The sequence below is a fragment of the Lathyrus oleraceus genome, chromosome 7 (assembly GCF_024323335.1).
Source record: "Lathyrus oleraceus cultivar Zhongwan6 chromosome 7, CAAS_Psat_ZW6_1.0, whole genome shotgun sequence".
Lineage (NCBI taxonomy): Eukaryota > Viridiplantae > Streptophyta > Magnoliopsida > Fabales > Fabaceae > Lathyrus > Lathyrus oleraceus.
Genome location: NC_066585.1, coordinates 66950229 through 66968336, shown reverse-complemented (window position 1 = coordinate 66968336; position 18108 = coordinate 66950229). Strand labels below are relative to the sequence as shown.

General features: G+C 39.8%; 2 protein-coding genes across 2 annotated transcripts; one reads left to right on the top strand and one right to left on the bottom strand.

The window, feature by feature from the left end:
• The first annotated feature begins 432 nt into the window (after positions 1–432).
• LOC127102059 (uncharacterized) lies at positions 433–15313 on the top strand. The gene is made up of 2 exons (XM_051039476.1): positions 433–2853; positions 15098–15313. The coding sequence occupies exons 1-2, from the start codon at positions 433–435 to the stop codon at positions 15311–15313; spliced, it is 2637 nt and encodes an 878-aa protein (XP_050895433.1).
• Positions 15314–15520: 207 nt separating this feature from the next.
• LOC127107960 (cytochrome c oxidase subunit 3-like) lies at positions 15521–16533 on the bottom strand. The gene has a single exon (XM_051045312.1). The coding sequence runs from the start codon at positions 16506–16508 to the stop codon at positions 15711–15713; it is 798 nt and encodes a 265-aa protein (XP_050901269.1). The 5' UTR covers positions 16509–16533; the 3' UTR covers positions 15521–15710.
• Between the last annotated feature and the right edge of the window lie 1575 nt (positions 16534–18108).

Below are 18108 nucleotides of genomic sequence, written 5' to 3'. Positions count from 1 at the left end.
GGCCCTACCCCAAGTGAGGATCCTGGTCTCAATGATAGAATGGATGAATTCCAGGATCAGTTTGCGGAATTACAAAAAGAGATAAAAGCTCTTCGTGGGAAAGAACTGTTTGGCAGAGATGTAAATGATATGTGTTTGGTTCCAGACGTAAGGATGCCAGCAAAATTTAAACTACCAGAATTTGAAAAGTACAAAGGAAGTTCTTGTCCACAGACCCATTTGGTTATGTACGTGCGAAAGATGTCAATGTACACCAACTACCAAAGGATGCTCATTCATTGTTTTCAAGACAGCCTTACCGGTGCAGCTTTACGCTGGTATATGGGATTAGACAGTTCTCAGATCAAGACTTTCAACGATTTAGGCGAGGCCTTTATCAAACATTACAAATACAACCTTGATAATGTGCCAGACCGAGATCAGTTGAGGTCCATGCAACAAAGAGAAAAGGAGACATTCCGTGAATACGCGCAAAGGTGGCGCGAAATTGCAGCACAGGTTGTTCCATCTATGGAAGAAAAGGAGATGACGAAAGTGTTCTTAAAGACTCTTGATACTTTTTATTACGAGAGGATGATTGCAAGCGCTCCTACAGACTTTACTGACATGGTAAACATGGGAGTCCGTTTAGAGGAAGCAGTTCGAGAAGGGCGTCTAGTCAGAGAAGGAAGTTCATCTTCAAGCGGGGCAAAGAGGTACGGCGGTTTTATGAAAAAGAAGGAACAAGAAACTAATGCTGTATCCTATAATCATCCAAGAAGGATCAATTATCCTTACCATTCCCAACACCAACATATAGCAGTCGTGACTCCAGTAATCACTTCCGCTCCAGTTCAAGTCCAATACCCTCAGCAGCGTACCAACCGCTTCCAACAGAATACTCAGTATCAGCAACAACATCAACCTCAACAACATCAACATCAGTTACAACAACGTCCACCACAGCAACAAAGAAGAACCAATTTTGATCCAATTCCGATGTCATATGCAGAATTGTATCCAGCTTTGATCACTAAAAACCTTGTGCAACCACGACCACGACCTCCTGTACCAGAAGTGCTACCTTGGTGGTACAAGCCAGAGGTATCTTGTCCCTTTCATCAGAATGCTCCAGGTCATGACTTAGACAACTGTTTTGCTTTAAAGTTGGAAGTACAGAAGTTGACAAGAGCAGGTATCCTGACCTTCAAGAGCATGGGTCCCAATGTGAAGGACAATCCAATGCCAAGTCATGGTCCTTCATCAGTGAACAATATAGAAGTTTGTCTCAATGAACAACGTGTTACGCAGATAGAGGAGATTCGGCAGTCTTTGGTTGAAATTCATTCTGTTTTATGTGCTCATGGTCTATTCCAACATGACCACCAGATCTGTGGTACATGTTCAGTCAATTCAAGAGGTTGTAGAAAGATTCAAGATGATTTGCAAGGCGTCCTTGATCAGGGTTTGATTCAGATTTCTAGACAAGTGAGTTCTCCAGAATCACAAGAACAAGAGGTGAATGTCATCATTCCTTGCTTCAACATTCCAGAGAAAGTAGAGATAGCTTATCATCCGAGGGAGCCAGTGGTGATTTGCCCTCCGAGCCCAATGCCTTACACTTCAGATAAAGCGGTCCCCTACCGCTATGCAGCAACTATTATTGAGAACGGTAAAGAGGTCGAGATTAAAACCTTAGCCTCAGTTACCAATATCGCAGCAAATAGCCGAATGACGCGCAGTGGCCGCGTGTTTGCTCCACCGGTTATCCCAAGTAGAAATGTTGAGAAAGATCCAGTAGTCGTGGTACCAGTGATAAGAGAAGCAGAACGGCAAACAAGCAATTCAACCCTTGACAAAGAAACAGATGAACTACTCAAAATTATCAAGCTCAGTGACTACAAAGTGGTAGATCAGTTGCTACAGACACCGTCAAAAATCTCGATCCTGTCCTTATTATTGAACTCAGCTGTCCACAGAGAAGCACTACTGAAGGTGCTTGATCAAGCCTTTGTAGAACAGGATATAACAGCAGAGCAGTTCAACAATGTTGTAGGCAGCATCACTTCGTGCAATGGCTTAGGCTTTTGTGATGAAGAACTGCCAGAAGAAGGAAAGAATCACAACTTCGCTCTCCATATCTCAGCCAATTGTCAAGGGGATTCTTTGTCTAATATCCTAATTGACACCGGTTCATCTCTGAATGTCATGCCCAAGTCTACCTTGTTGAAGCTAAAGTACAAAGGGGGGCAAATGCGGCACAGTGGAATTATTGTGAAAGCGTTCGATGGATCAAGAAAAACAGTCATTGGAGAAGTTGATTTGCCTATTGGTATTGGACCACACGTATTCCAGATCACTTTCCAGGTTATGGACATAGTGCCAGCTTATAGCTGTCTGCTCGGACGCCCATGGATTCACGAGGCGGGTGCCATTACATCCACGTTACACCAAAAGTTAAAGTTTGTCAAGAATGGGCAAATAGTGACGGTTAATGGGGAGCAGGCTATGCTGATTAGCCACCTTTCATCGTTTAGTGTGATAGAAGTAGACGAGACGGCTGTTCAAACTCCATTTCAGGCCCTGACCATCGATGATTACAAGAAAAGTGAAGGTTCAATCGCGTCATTCAAAGGCGCCCAGCAGATTGTCAAGACAGGTCCTACAGAAATGTGGGGCAAGGTGATAGAGTTGCCAGAAAACGTTAACCATGCAGGATTAGGCTTTGTTGATGGAAAACAAGTGCAGACTTCAGTGGTGCGACCTTTCAAAGATATCTTTTACAGCGGTGGGTTTATCAACATGGTAGCAGTTGAGGAGGATACTTTGAGAGGAAAGACAGAAGACGAAGGCCCAAGATTTGTGACACCAGGAGTAGTTATGAAGAACTGGACCGCAGTTGACATCCCACATTGTGTCCACATATCAAAGTAATTAAGCTTTTCAGTTTTCAAAAATCTTCCGCTTTAGCCCAAAGCGCGAAGCATTAATTTTGTAAAATGGGCACTTTTGTCAAAAACGTACTATCCATGAGAAAGATCTTTTGTGTTCCTATACACTTGTGTCCTTTTATCTTTTCAGCTTTTTCGGAAAATGGTAACACAAAAAAAACCTTAAAAAGAACACATTTTTGCATGTCATGGTCAGTCCTCTAAAAACAATTGTTTGTACAAGTTACTTAAACCCGTTGAACACAATGACATCATGCCCTCTCCCAACTTTGAACATTCTGTATTCGAAGCTGAAGAGGAAGAGTGGGATGAGATTCCAGAAGAGGTCGCCCGCCAGCTTGAAAATGAAGAAGACACTATTCAGCCATACAAGGAGCCTTTGGAAACAGTCAACTTGGGTTTGGAAGAAAATGTGAAAGAAGTCAAAATTGGAGCATTGTTATCCCCACAGGTCAAGGAGAAATTGATCAGCCTGTTGAAAGAGTATGTAGATGTGTTTGCTTGGTCTTATCAAGATATGCCTGGTCTCGACACTGACATCGTAGAGCACAAGCTACCTTTGAAGCCAGAATGTCCACCGGTCAAACAGAAATTAAGAAGAACACATCCAGATATGGCCGTCAAAATTAAAGAAGAAGTTCTGAAGCAAATAGATGTTGGTTTTCTTGCCACTTCAGTGTATCCAGAGTGGATAGCAAATATTGTGCCAGTTCCTAAGAAGGACGGGAAGGTACGAATGTGTGTCGACTATCGTGACTTAAATAGAGCAAGCCCAAAGGATGATTTCCCCCTGCCTCACATTGACATGTTGGTAGACAATACAGCAAAGTTTGACATATTCTCCTTCATGGACGGATTCTCCGGGTATAACCAGATCAAAATGGCATCCGAAGACATGGAAAAAACTACATTCATAACACCATGGGGAACATTCTGTTATCAAGTGATGCCGTTTGGGTTGAAGAACGCAGGTGCTACTTACCAGCGAGCCATGACAACGCTCTTTCACGACATGATGCACAAAGAGATTGAGGTTTATGTGGATGACATGATCGCGAAGTCTCGTTCAGAAGAAGGTCACTTAGTAGATCTATTGAAGCTGTTTCAACGATTGAGGAAGTTCCGTCTTCGCCTCAATTCGAACAAATGCACATTTGGCGTCAGGTCAGGTAAACTCTTGGGCTTCATTGTCAGCCAAAAAGGCATTGAAGTTGATCCAGATAAAGTAAAAGCTATCCAAGAGATGCCCGCACCAAAAACCGAAAGGCAAGTGAGAGGTTTTCTAGGACGATTGAATTACATATCCCGGTTTATTTCTCACATGACTGCCACTTGTGAACCTATCTTCAAATTGCTGAGAAAGAGTCAGAATTGTGTTTGGACAGAGGATTGTCAGAAAGCATTTGACAGTATCAAAGAGTACCTCATGGAGCCTCCTATCTTGTTACCACCTGTTGCTGGAAGACCGTTGGTTATGTATTTGACAGTGCTTGAGAATTCTATGGGCTGTATTCTGGGTCAACAAGACGAAACTGGAAAGAAAGAGCATGACATTTACTACTTAAGCAAGAAATTTACTGACTGTGAATCACGATACTCCTTACTCGAGAAGACATGTTGTGCATTGGCTTGGGCTGCTAAGAGATTGAGGTAGTATATGTTAAGACACACCACTTGGTTGATATCCAAAATGGATCCAACCAAGTACATTTTTGAGAAGCCTGCACTCACTGGTAAGATTGCCAGATGGCAGATGCTGTTATCAGAATACGACATTGAGTATCATACCCAGAAAGCTATCAAGAGCAGTGTGTTGGCTGAGTACCTTGCTCACCAACCCGTTGAAGATCACGATGATAATGAGGATGAGTTTCCTGATGAAGATGTCATGTTCCTAAAATCCAGAGATTGTAAAGAGCCATTTCCTGAAGAAGGACCTGAACCAGATTCTCAATGGGGTTTAGTATTTGATGGAGCTTCCAACGTTTATGGACATGGAGTAGGTGCAGTCATTATCACTCCAGAAGGTTCTCATATTCCTTTCACGGCAAGAATTTGCTTTGAATGTACAAACAACATTGTTGAATATGAAGCCTGTATCATGGGTCTTGAAGAAGCCATTGACCTCCGCATCAAAAATCTTACTGTTTATGGTGACTCAACGTTAGTTATCAATCAGATCAAAGGAGAATGGGAAACACGCCACCCTGGCTTGATCCCATACAAAGACTATGCAAGAAGATTGTTGACTTTCTTCACCAAGGTTGAATTGCATCACATTCCTCGGAATGAGAATCATATGGCGGATGCTCTAGCTACGTTGTCTTCAATGTATCAAGTGGGTTTTCCAAACGAAGTACCCAGAATTGTGATCAAGCGACTTGATAGACCAGCACATGTGTTTACAGCTGAGGTCAGTTTTGATGATAAACCATGGTACCACGATATCAAGCATTTCCTTCAGACTCAGGAGTATCCTCTTGGAGCAACAGAAAAAGATAAAAAGACTTTGAGAAGATTGTCAGGCAGTTTCTTCCTTAATCAGAATGTGCTCTATAAGAGAAATTATGACATGGTCTTACTCAGATGTGTTGACAAAAAGGAAGCAGAAATGTTGATGAAAGAAGTTCACGAAGGGTCCTTTGGTACTCATGCAAACGGCCACTCTATGTCAAGAAAGATGTTGAGAGCTGGTTACTACTGGTTGACCATGGAATCAGATTGCTGCAAATTTGTAAAGAAGTGTCACAAATGTCAGATCTACGCTGATAAGGTTCATGTACCACCAACCTTTTTGAATGTGATTTCTGCTCCCTGGCCATTCTCAATGTGGGGCATTGACATGATCGGTATGATTGAACCCAAAGCTTCCAAAGGACACCGTTTCATTCTCGTGGCAATTGATTACTTCACCAAATGGGTGGAAGCAGCTTCGTATGCAAAGGTGACAAAGCAAGTGGTGGTCAGATTCATCAAAAATAATCTCATTTGCCGATACGGCATTCCAAACAAGATCATCACTGACAATGGCTCCAATCTGAACAACAAAATGATGGATGAATTATGTGAAAGTTTTAGGATCGAGCATCACAACTCTTCTCCTTACCGTCCCAAGATGAATGGGGCAGTTGAAGCTGCAAATAAGAATATCAAGAAGATCATTCAAAAGATGGTTGTTACCTACAAAGATTGGCATGAAATGCTGCCTTTTGCACTACACGGATATAGAACATCAGTCCGTACTTCAACTGGGGCAACCCCATTTTCACTTGTATACGGTATGGAAGCTTTGTTACCGATAGAGGTTGAAATTCCATCAATGGGGATACTAATGGAAACTCAGTTGTCAGATGCTGAATGGTGTCAAAGCAGATATGATCAGTTGAATTTGATTGAAGAAAAAAGAATGACTGCCTTGTGCCATGGACAGTTATATCAAAAGAGAATGAAGCAGGCATTTGATAGGAAGGTTAAGCCGAGAGAATTCAAAGAGGGTGACCTTGTGCTCAAGAAGATGATACTATTTCACAATGATTCTAGGGGCAAGTGGACTCCTAACTATGAAGGACCCTATATTGTCAAGAAAGCCTTCTCAGGCGGTGCTTTAATTCTTACAAACATGGATGGTGAAGAGTTTCCACGTCCCGTGAATACAGATGCATTTAAGAAATACTTCGCCTAAAAAATGAAAAGAACAGCTCGCTAAGTTGAAAACCCGAAAGGGCGGCTTAGGCAAAAATGAGCGTCTCGGTGGACTGAAAACCTGAAAGGGCGGTCCAAGCAGAAATTAGAGACATAAAAAAACAAAGAGAATATTATCCCGGTAGATTGAAAACCCGAAAGGGCAATCTAGGCAAAAGTTAGGGATTTCAGGCAAGTAACTGCATAACAGAGATAAGATCATTGAAGTATCAGAATATTTTCAACAGTTCACCAACTTTCTCAAGGCTGCAATACAGGTCAAAAGTGGAAGAGAGAATGATGTCATTGTAGTTCAACGTACCCTTTTTCCACGAAATTACCATGTTCCAATTTGTAAAGATCTATGGAATCACGCTGTTGGCTGATTACCATCCTATCAAATCAATTTGAGCCTTTCTATATTTCTTGGCACTCTTAATTTTCATTTCAATTTACGAAAGTTCTTTTACTTTGACAGATATGTTTTGAAACAAAAGTTTTGAATTAAAAACAGTTTTTGAAAAATATAAAGATTATTTATTTTGACTTGTGGACATCAATAAAAGGATTGAGACATGTGGTCCCAGTAATTCTGAAATCATGTGATTCCAACTAGACATGTTCATATTACTATCCTTATATGTATATGATGAAAAAATCTCCACAGGTGTCTTGGCAGTAATATTTCTCCAGCAGAGGTTGTGATTCTGGATATCCCCAACTATGCTTCCTAGTTTTCCTCAAGAGATCATGCAAGAAATATTTCAAGAAGTTTATTCCCTTCACTTGGGGCATGAAGACTCCCCAGTTTAATTGATCATGAAGACTCCCCGGTTAATTGATCATGAAGACTTTGATCCAGGTTTTAAGTTACAGATTTGGCCTATGGGATTACTACAGGTATTTCCCCAGTAATTTATTAAGGCGGGATCAGCAATGTCCCCAGCAGAGGATGAGAAGGAAGATTTGATTTCCCTGAGCAGGAGTAATACAGAGGTCTCCATCCCTCAGCGAGTGAAGAAATTTGATATTCAGAAACTACAGGGAATCTCCTGTTGTTCTCTGTCCACTCAATAGAAGGATATGTCTCCTCCTCAGTAATGTTTTGTAGTAAAAGAAGAGTGTGTTATGCATTTTAAGCAAATTCAAGAACCACAGGGAATCTCCTGCATTTTTGAAGTAGAAGACATCTCCATTCTTCTACGGAATCCTCAGCAGAGACAGACTTTTAAAGAAACCTGGATATGGTGCTCTTGTACCAATTCCCCAGCAAGTCTTTGTACTACTCCCTAGCGAGTCTCAGTGCAAATCTCCAGCAAGTCCTTATGCAGCTGTTAACATTTTTAGTTATTCCTAGTTTTGTCTGTCCATCATGCATTCATTACTAAATATTCATGCATATCTATGACATATCATGCTTGCATTCATATGCACCTTGTTTCCTTGTTTATATTGTGGGTTGAGTCAATCTCTCCATATAGAGTATCCTCATAAGCAGCAAAATACCTTTTATTGGTCATGTTCCCCACAGAGATCTATGCCTCGTGGAAGATGGTTGTTTCAGTTGTAAATCCTGATGAGTTCATTCCTCTTCAGTTGAAGTCTTGTTTGACCGTTTCATTCTAGTTCCATCCTAGTTTGAACCTCGTGTCTCCAGATAAAGCTCAGAAATTGCCAGTAAAAGAAGGCAACAATATAGTCTTTGTGACTCTCATTCAGTAAAACAGACATGACAGATATTGTGTCCAAGTCCTTTATACCTTCATCTTTGAGTTGGTACCCGTTACAAACTTGAGTTACCTACATCCATGAGTGGTAACCTTTGTTATCCCTCGGATAAATTAATTACTATCTCCATCTATGAGTTGATAACATCCTCACAGAAAGTTCCATGGTTCTACCTGCAACTTTGAGCTGGTAGCGTGCTTTCGTCTTTGAGTTTAGCACAGATTCCTTTTGATTCCACCTTCGTCTTTGAGTTGGTGAAGTACCTGCAACTTTGAGCTGGTAATATGCATTCATCTTTGAGTTCGCACATTTTCCTGTGATTCCATATTCGTCTTTGAGTTGATGGAGTACCTTCATCTATGAGTAGGGTATGTTTGATCCTTGTTGAACTGATAGTGTGCTTTCATCTTTGAGTCTGCACAGATAACTTCTGATTCCATCTTCGTCTTTGAGTTGAAGGAGTACCTTCATCTATGAGTTAGGTACATTTTGTCCTTCCACCGTCATCTTTGAGTCGGTAATGATAAACATCTCCAGGAGAATATGTTCTAAATTCTTTTAAACACCTTTGTCAATGAATCGGTGGTTGCCTTCAACTTTGAGTCGGCATTTCTCTGTCTACCTCATCAATGAGTTGGTAGTGTGCATTCAACTGTAAGTCTGCACAATGATCCTTAGATCTGATTCTTCATCTACACCATCATCAATGAGTTGGAATTTGATTTCCCTAGCAGTGTTATTATCAATCTTTTGAAGCTTTCCTTCAACTTTGAGTTGGCATGTCCTGTTTACCTCATCAATGAGTGGGTAGTGAGCTGTCAACCATGAGTTAACGCAGTTCAATTTTTGTTATGCCCTTGTTATACCTTCATCCTTGAGTTGGTATTCATCTTTTCTGTTACCTCCATCTTTGAGTTGGTAATGTACTGTCACATCAGTACTCTTGTTATATTGATCTTTTCCCACTTTCATCTATGAGATAGTGATGTATCGTCAACATTGAGTCGATATCTCTTTTCCTCCTATTTTCCATCTATGAATAGGTAGTGAATCTTCCCCAGCTGAGTATTCTCAGTGTTTACCTTCATGCATTGAGTCGGTGTATGTCCTTCCCCAGTAGAGTTTGCACTCCTGTGTCTCTGTGTCTGTCTGTCTTTTGCATCATGCATACATGCATTTGCGGTCAAATTTTGTGGCGTTTGTCATATTTAATTACCTTACGCCATTTGATAGCCTCCGGCTATCTGGCCTAAGTTAATTAAATAGGGGCATCTGTCGCACCCCAAAATTTGACTTTGGCTTTGTTGACCACATCTTGATTAATCTCGTTGTCTCGTATTCATCTCAATTTCTTAAACTTCGCGTGACAACTGGTTTGATTAGGTTTTGTGTGTTTTCGTTGCTTACCGTGTTGTATTTCGTTGTTTTAGCAAAACCTGGCCGATATCGTTGCCTCGTATTTATCTCGCTTATCTCTTTTGTGCGTGGCATCGCTTCGATTAGGTTTTGTGCGTTTTTATCTATTTAATTGTTTGTTTGTCGGTATTTTGACTGTATTTCGAATATATTAGAGTTTTCGTATTGTCCGATTATTTGTGATTGTGTTTGTCAGCGTTTTCGTGATGTCGTGTTGATTTTATTATTGCCTAGGGTTGTTTATTTAATTACGTGTTGTGCCGTGTGATTTAATCGAGTCTGTTTGAGTCGTGTTGTTGATTTTACTGGTTTACCGGTTTACTGGTTTATTGGTTTTATCAATTTGTCTGTTTTGCTGTGCAAATTGTCATCGTTTTTATCGCGTTTTGTCGCTCGATTTTATCGTATTTTAATCGTGTGTCGTTTAATATTATTTGTGCTTAATATTAATTGTGTTTAGTTGTTAATTAGTTTATTTAATTAGGATTAATATTATATTAGTTTATTATTGTTATTATTATATAATATATAAATTATATTATTAATTTATGTTAGATATTTTTTTTAGGTTTCCTATTGTTTAAGTAATCTAAATATATATTATTAATTTATGTTAGATATTTTTTAGGTTTCCTATTGTTTAAGTAATCTAAATATATATATATATATATATATATATATATATATATATATAGATGTTGTTAGAAAGAAAAAAAAGAGGGATCAGTAAGGAAAAAACGTGTGGTGAGAGAAACAGAGAATTGAAAAGAAATATTTTTCCAAAAGCATTACCGTATTTCACTTGTTCTTCATTTTCGGTAACCCAAAATCGTCCCGATTATTCACCGAAACACAAAACCGATTTCATATCTTTGAAGTTCGTTGAGTCCAGATCACAAATATCCAAGGTTCATTTCATTCCGGCGTCGTTTCACCGATCAAAAGCGACGTTGAAGTCAGGTACTCACGAAGGCAGTCAGCACTGCGTCGGTGACGGTTTCCAGCTTTCGGTCGATCATTTGGACGATCAGAAGTTCATCCTCTTCACACAAGGTAATATTCTTCACTTATCTCTGAAATCGGCAAAGTTCCGGCTTGCCGACATGTGTTTAAATATATTATCTAAATATATATATATATATATATATATATATATATATATATATATATTATATATATATATATATATATATATATAGATATAGATATTATTTTAGTCTATTATATATCTAAATAAATAAATAAATAAATATATATATATATATATATATATATATATATATATATATATTATCTTTGTATATATATATATATATATATATTTTTGTCTATTATATATTATTTGTCTAAATGTACATATATATCATTTTGTCTACTATATATTTATTGTCTAAAATATAAAATATATATATATATATATATATATATATATATATATATATATATATATATATATATATATATTACTTTTGTTTACTAAATATTGTTTATCTTTTTTATTATTTTGCATATATGTTTTATTTGAATGTTAGTTAAATTAATTATTTGTTTAAATGTTTATTTTAATTAAATGTTTATTTATATCAAATATTTATTTTGTCTAAAGTAAATGTTTATATTGTTTTTTATATTTGTTTATGTTGTTACTAACCGTTTCGTTTCAGTTTCAGCTCGATTAACTCCACTAACTATTCGTAATACTAACTATTCATAGCTAACTGTGTTGTAATAATTTACTTTCTCGCATTTTTTATGTTCTGTATTGTGTGTTTAATCGTATTGTTCACGTTTTATGTTAAAAAATCAAAAAATCCAAAAAAGAGAAACCCGATGCGATTCCAATGGTCGCCGTTTAAGAAACCCTTTTCACACACTCACAAGCTTACTCTTGGGCTTCCTTATAATGAGCCCATTTATGTATTGTTTCAGGGTTTAGGCTCATTCAAATCTTTTGCCAGCTTTGGCTTTTCAGTTTAAAAACATTTTCAAAAGGACGTGTCAGTCTCGAAGCCTCCCGCCTAGGTCGAGCAAGAGATGGCAAGACACGCCAATCTAAAATCAACAAAATAGACTTTCCCCTAGTTCTTTTGGGAGAACTATGTGGATTCTGATTTCTCCATTGCGCCTTGGAGATACGTAGGCATGAAGTCTACGACTTTATCGAGTCCAAAAAGCAATAAAATCAAGTTCTTTTCTCATCTCCCCAATCAAACGATCAAAGCGAAAAAAGCAAAGCATTCACATAAACATAAGCAAAAAGGTTCCTGTGGAGTACCACAGATGTAGAGGGTGCTAATACCTTCCCTTTGCATAACCAACCCCCGAACCCGTAACTCTAAAGAGATTTATCGTTATTTTTCCCTTCCTCTTTTTGGATAAAATAAAAGACGGTGGCGACTCTTGCATTTAAAATATTTTTCAAACGGGTTAAGTTCAATCAATACTTAATCTCGTGAAAAATCCCGCCGCGACAGAATGGCGACTCTGCTGGGGACAACAATGCTTAAACTTATTTGAGGGTTTAGCCTATCTTTGCTTGTTTATATGTTTGCTTTGTGAATATTTGCTAAATTGTATTGTTTGTAATGTTTGTTATTTTGGGTTTTGGGGGATACTTGTGATAAATCCTATACCCGGATTTGGGGCACATTTGAGATAGGATGGATGATAATTCAGGTTGACTTGATAGGAGACAATCCTTACCGAGTTGACTTGAGCCTTTGTCCGCTTGGTGGAGGCCTCTTTGAGGGTGATAGTGCTAAAACAAGTCATTTGTGAGGCATTGTTGCTTTCGACGAGCTCGTGAAGCCAAGGACCTTAGTTTACCTTTACCCCATCTTGGCCTTACTTAGGATGTGATGCGGTGACCACTTCGGACCAAAAGTCTGGTTTGGTTGATACGCGATATCACACTCAAGCGAGATTCTTTTGAGAATAATATTGGAAAGCGAGCAGTTGCTTAACCCGGTATTATCCGAAGAAGGATCCATAACCTTGGGAACTTTTAGAACCCGTTTGGCAGGTGAACCTTAGAACTTATCTTGGGGCTTTGTCCTAAACTCCATGCTGGTGATGAACTTTGAGCCTTGTATTGTTTGACCATGTTTGTGTTTGTTGCATTCATGCATGACATGCATTCATTCCCATCATTTCAACCTTTTTCCAAGGAACTTAAAGTGAGGATTGCAAATATTGCAGGAAACATGGATTTTGGACGAAGAAGTGTGAAAAAGTACAATCTCATCAATCCAAAGATAGATGAACTAAAGAAACTGGTTTCTTCGATCGCAGATCCTATTGGTTTCAGAGACAGATATGGGGCACTTATATCTTTATTGACGCTTAGGATGGAAGAAGGGTTATTGCAGACATTAGTACAGTTCTATGATCCAGTCTATCACTGTTTCACATTCCCAGACTATCAACTCATGCCTACATTGGAAGAGTATGCCCAGTTGCTTCACATCCCAGTTGCTGATACAGTACCTTTCTCTGGTTCAGAAAAGTTACCCGAGCACAGTTCTCTTGCAAAAGTGTTGTACATGAAGAAGTCAGAATTCAAGAATAACTTCACCACCAAAGGAGGACTTCCAGGTTTCACTACCAAGTTCTTAATGGGGAAGGTTTCTTATTTTGCCAGTCAAGGTTGTGATATTATTGTGGAGCATCTGTTCGCCTTGTTGATCTACGGTTTGTTACTATTTCCTAATATTGAAGGTTTTGTGGATTCATATGCTATACGCATCTTCCTAAGTGGTAATCCTGTTCCAACTTTGCTCGGAGACACCTATCATTCCATCCATTACCGTACTTTGAAAGGAGGAGGAACCATAGTCTGCTGTATACCGTTACTCTACAAATGGTTTGTCTCTCATCTTCCTAAGTCAGCTACTTTTTGGGATTGCAAGTCAGGACTTCAGTGGTCACAGAGGATTATGTCTCTTACCCAGTCAGATATTGCATGGTATAGTAGAGTTTTAGACGATGTGAAGATCATTGATAGTTGCGGGGAGTTCCCCAATGTGCCCCTCATGGGCACAAAGGGAATCATTTCTTATAATCTAGTACTTGCTAGGAGACAACTCGGTTACCCTATGAAGGACAAGCCTCCTAACATTCTTTTAGAAGGTATTTTCTTGAGGGATAACGAGGAGGACCCTACTATGAAAGAGAGAGTAGTAAGAGCTTGGCATCGTGTTTGTCGCAAAGGGAGACTTGAATTGGGTAAGAAAGATTGGGTATAGATTACCTCACGGGATTCTTACTGTAGTCTCATTTCCAGTATCCTATAAAAGAAAAATACAAGTCCGTTTTTATATTCCTTATAGCACGGGTATAGATTACCTCACGGGATTAACTTATTAAGTTATATTAATACCAGAATCGGGTGTTAAAGTCATTACCATTCAAGTCTCAAGCTTCCGGCAACCACTTATCCCAAGGTAGGTGGGAAATTAATTCCGAATGGAGCAATAATATTTAATTTTAATTTTTTATTTATAGGCTTCGGCGTATGTAGATTCGGCAAATGTTTCCACATCTCGGATCCTGGGTTCACACTCTAGGAGTCCTTTTCTTCGGGAAGTGACGGATCAATCTTTCATTGAAGAGAGGAATTGGCACATTAGAATCAAAGATGAGCTGGCTTCCTTATTATTTTTTTAATCACTGGCATCGTAAATGACTGGAAATGGCAGGGCAAAGACGAGTAGGGGCGGATGAAGATAAAGAAAGAGAATCCGCTGTCTGCAAGAATAGGCTGTTACTGGTCTTTTAGGTGAGGCTCTTTACAGGAGTGATCTCTCTCAGGTGGATAGATAGGATAGAATGAGTCTTAAGACTAGTCTTAAGAAAAGAAGCATATAGCTTCTAGCTGAAGTAGCATGATATATAGCTAGTCTTCACTAATGTTAAAGCGCTTTCCCAAGGAAGGGGGAAAGATAACATCGTCTGAGCCCTTATCTATTGACGATAGAAATTTTGAACGTTAAGCAAACCAAGCAACCAAAAACCCCAGGAATGTATGTAGAAAAGAGGGATGTTGTTGAATAGTTCTCTTTGACTTCGGTTTGAGACTTGAAGCTTTAGCCTGAAGGAAGACAAGATCAGGAACCCACTGTTTTGTGCCACGCGCTTGAGCTTTCTCCTTTCCCCCTAATTTAGATGGACTTCCATTCTTGTTTTCTAATAGAGGGAAAGCCGCTCTCCTTTATGTTCGGGTATGCCTTTACTTGTCGTTAGGAGAAGTCGTATCATCTTGTAGTTCTAGGATTGGTTTCTGTCTTGCCTAGTAAGGCTGGTAAGTAAAGTATTGTCTAGTTCTTCGATATTTTCTTTTGAAGACTAGATCACCACCACCGCTTCACCTTCTACCCTCTGATTTACAGAAGCTTTCTCGCTACCAGAGAGTGAAGGAAGTTATACCGGCTATTTTAGCAGGCCTTCTAGTGCCCATTGGACTGATTGATCATATCTTCAGGATATACCTTCTGGTGGAATTTGGTCTTTTTTACTTCTTGGCAATAGAGAGGAACCTTACACTATCCCCTTCCCTATAACCTAAAAGGACTTCTTTCTCACCAAGCACATACATATGCTTTTTGGGAGCAGATGAACCATCCAATGAAAACTTAGTAATTACTCAGTAGGTTTGACGGAGGTTTTGAGTCTTACAAATTCAACAGGCCCCTGTTCCCTCCTAAAAACTATTTGCCAACCTTTGAGAGTAAGGCCCAAAAAACTGCACTCTCACCCAAGATGAGACAAAGTAAATAGGAGACACCGACTAAGAGAAGGAATGAGTATAGAAAGTTTTGATTTCTCATGACACTAGGAATAGAAAAATTAGGAGTAATTCAAAGGATAACGAAGCTGGGAAAGCTGCAGTAATTCTTTGGAAAAGCCCGGTTCTCTTTGTATTCGAGCTTTCCTTCCTAAATCCACTGTTTCGTTCCTTCATATACCTCCCCAACAATAGATAGAGAAAAATGGGAATAACCGAACCACGTCTACAAAATGCCAGTACCATGCAGCTGCTTCAAAGCCAACGTGATGCTCCTTGGTCAGATGACCAAGATATTGGCGAATACCACATATGATCAAGAAAAGAGTACCTATAATCACATGAAAACCATGAAAGCCAGTTGCTAAGAAAAAGGTAGAACCATAAATACTATCCGAAATAGTGAAGGGTGCTTGATAATATTCCATTCCTTGAAAGCCAGTGAATACTAGAGCCAGTGAAACGGTTGCTACTAAAGCGTAAACTGCTCGTTTTTCCTTCCCCGCGAGTATAGCATGATGAGCCCAAGTTACGACAACTCCGGATGAAAGGAGAATACGGGTATTAAGAAATGGGATTTCCCGAGGATCTAAAACCCCAATCCCTTTTGGGGGCAAAATACCCCCGATCTCTACCGTAGGTGCCAAAGAAGAATGAGAAGAAGCCCGAAAAAAAGCAAAAAGGAACATAACCTCTGATACGATGAACGAAATAGAACCATATCGAGGTCCTAATTGTACGACTTTGGTATGATGTCCTTCCAACGTGGATTCACGTAGAACATCGCGCCACCATACAAACATGGTATATAGGATAAATATTAGGCCCAAACTGAGAAGTGTTGCACCCCCTTGAAATGAGTGCATGTACATCACACCTCCTACGGTGGTTGCCAAAGCTCCGAGTGAACCCGAAATAGGCCATGGACTTGGATCTACCAAATGATAAGAATGCCTCTGAGATTTAATCATAAACCACTTTGCCTCGGTTGTATGTAAACCCCCCCTTCACCCCACCCCCTAAAGTGGTAAAGAAGGGCTCTTTTGGGTCTTATTATATTTCTATCTGACAGGACAAAGAAATAGGAAGGGATGGTTCTTTCATTGCATTGATAGAAGTCTAACTAGAAAAAGATCTCTCTATAACTTTGAGTGAGAAGAGAATCGTTGGTTTGACCGACGAACTACGTGGGAAAATGGACCTTCTTTCCTTTCTTTTCAGCAAGCATTTTTTGATAGTACGAAGGGGGAATTGGCCCAAAAATTGAAATAGGTAGTCCCCATCCTGCTCAGAACCCGCCCCCGGACCATAATTGTGCAACAATCGTACAGGCACTCGCAAAATGAGGGCTCGCTGCCCCCTGAACGAGAAGGCTGTCGGCGGTTTCAAAAAGATCGGGGAGTGATGTCGAATTCGCCGTTAATAAATTGACCACCTGCTCCATATTGGTAGCAGGAGGGAGTGGAAACTGCGCACTTCGAAACAAAGAACTTAGTTGTTCTTTGATTTCACGATTCAATATGTGGGCGGTGTGGTGTTTGATCTGGGGAGATGCATTCGGTGAATGCTGAAGGTACGTAATAATTTCCCCCAATACTCTGCGGAATCGTTCCATTCGAGTTTTGAAAACCAATTTATTATTCCTTACTCTTCTGAGTAAAGAATTTGAACTAATTTTAGTCGGAACATCCGCCGAGAGTGAATAACTAAAGAGAGATGTGCTTGGTTGTTGACCAACAAATTATGCATGGGAGAAAGATTCACAAACGAAAGAAATAGGAAACAATATTTCATTTCATTTAAAACGCAATTCATCGATCCAATCTCGCACTTGGTCTGATCCTCTTTATTGATGGTCTTAAACCTGAGGTCCGACGTGATGTCATCTCCCAGTCTCCTACTTCCTTGGTACGAGCTGCATCACTGGCTCGTTCATTTGACGAGCGCTACCTGTTACAGAGTTCGGTTGCACGAGAAAAACCAATGGTGCCTTCCTCATCGATGCGGACCTCTCTGTCCAATTCATCTTCTCCTTCACTTACGTCAACTAAATCTGCATTGCCGCCTCTCCTTCCGTCTCCTCCAACTAAGCCTCTGCCACCAGTGAAGAAATTGTCGGCAGCAGAAATGCAACTGCGACGGGAAAAGGGGTTGTGCTTTACTTGCGACGATAAATTATCGTGGAAGCACAAATGTCTGAATCGCCAATACATGATTCTGCAGGTGGATGAACCGGATGGCGATGTTTCCTCCTCTGTTGTCGCCGAACCTGTTCCACCGGATCTTCCGTCGGATGATTCTCCAACTTTGCATCATTTGTCATTACAAGCTTATCATGGCACTTCTGGCAAATGTATTATCTGCTTTTCTGGGTCGATTGCAGGCACCACCGTGCGCATTCTTCTCGATGGTGGCAGTTCTGACAACTTAATTCAGATGGAGAAGATTCCAAAAAGGAAATCTCAATCCAATCGCTGGGTGAATAACGAGTGGGACCGGTTGGATCCAACTGCGACCCATATTGGTAGCTGATGCTTCATAAAAAAATTAGATATCCATCACTCTAGCACA

Bases quoted from the DNA above. Each gene is read 5' to 3' on its own strand.
- LOC127107960 (XM_051045312.1), bottom strand. From the start codon at position 16,508: ATGATTAAATCTCAGAGGCATTCTTATCATTTGGTAGATCCAAGTCCA.
- LOC127102059 (XM_051039476.1), top strand. From the start codon at position 433: ATGCAACAAAGAGAAAAGGAGACATTCCGTGAATACGCGCAAAGGTGG. The intron at 2,854-15,097 runs GTAGTTATGAAG...TTTCTTTTGAAG, and splicing joins CAAGATTTGTGACACCAGGA to ACTAGATCACCACCACCGCT.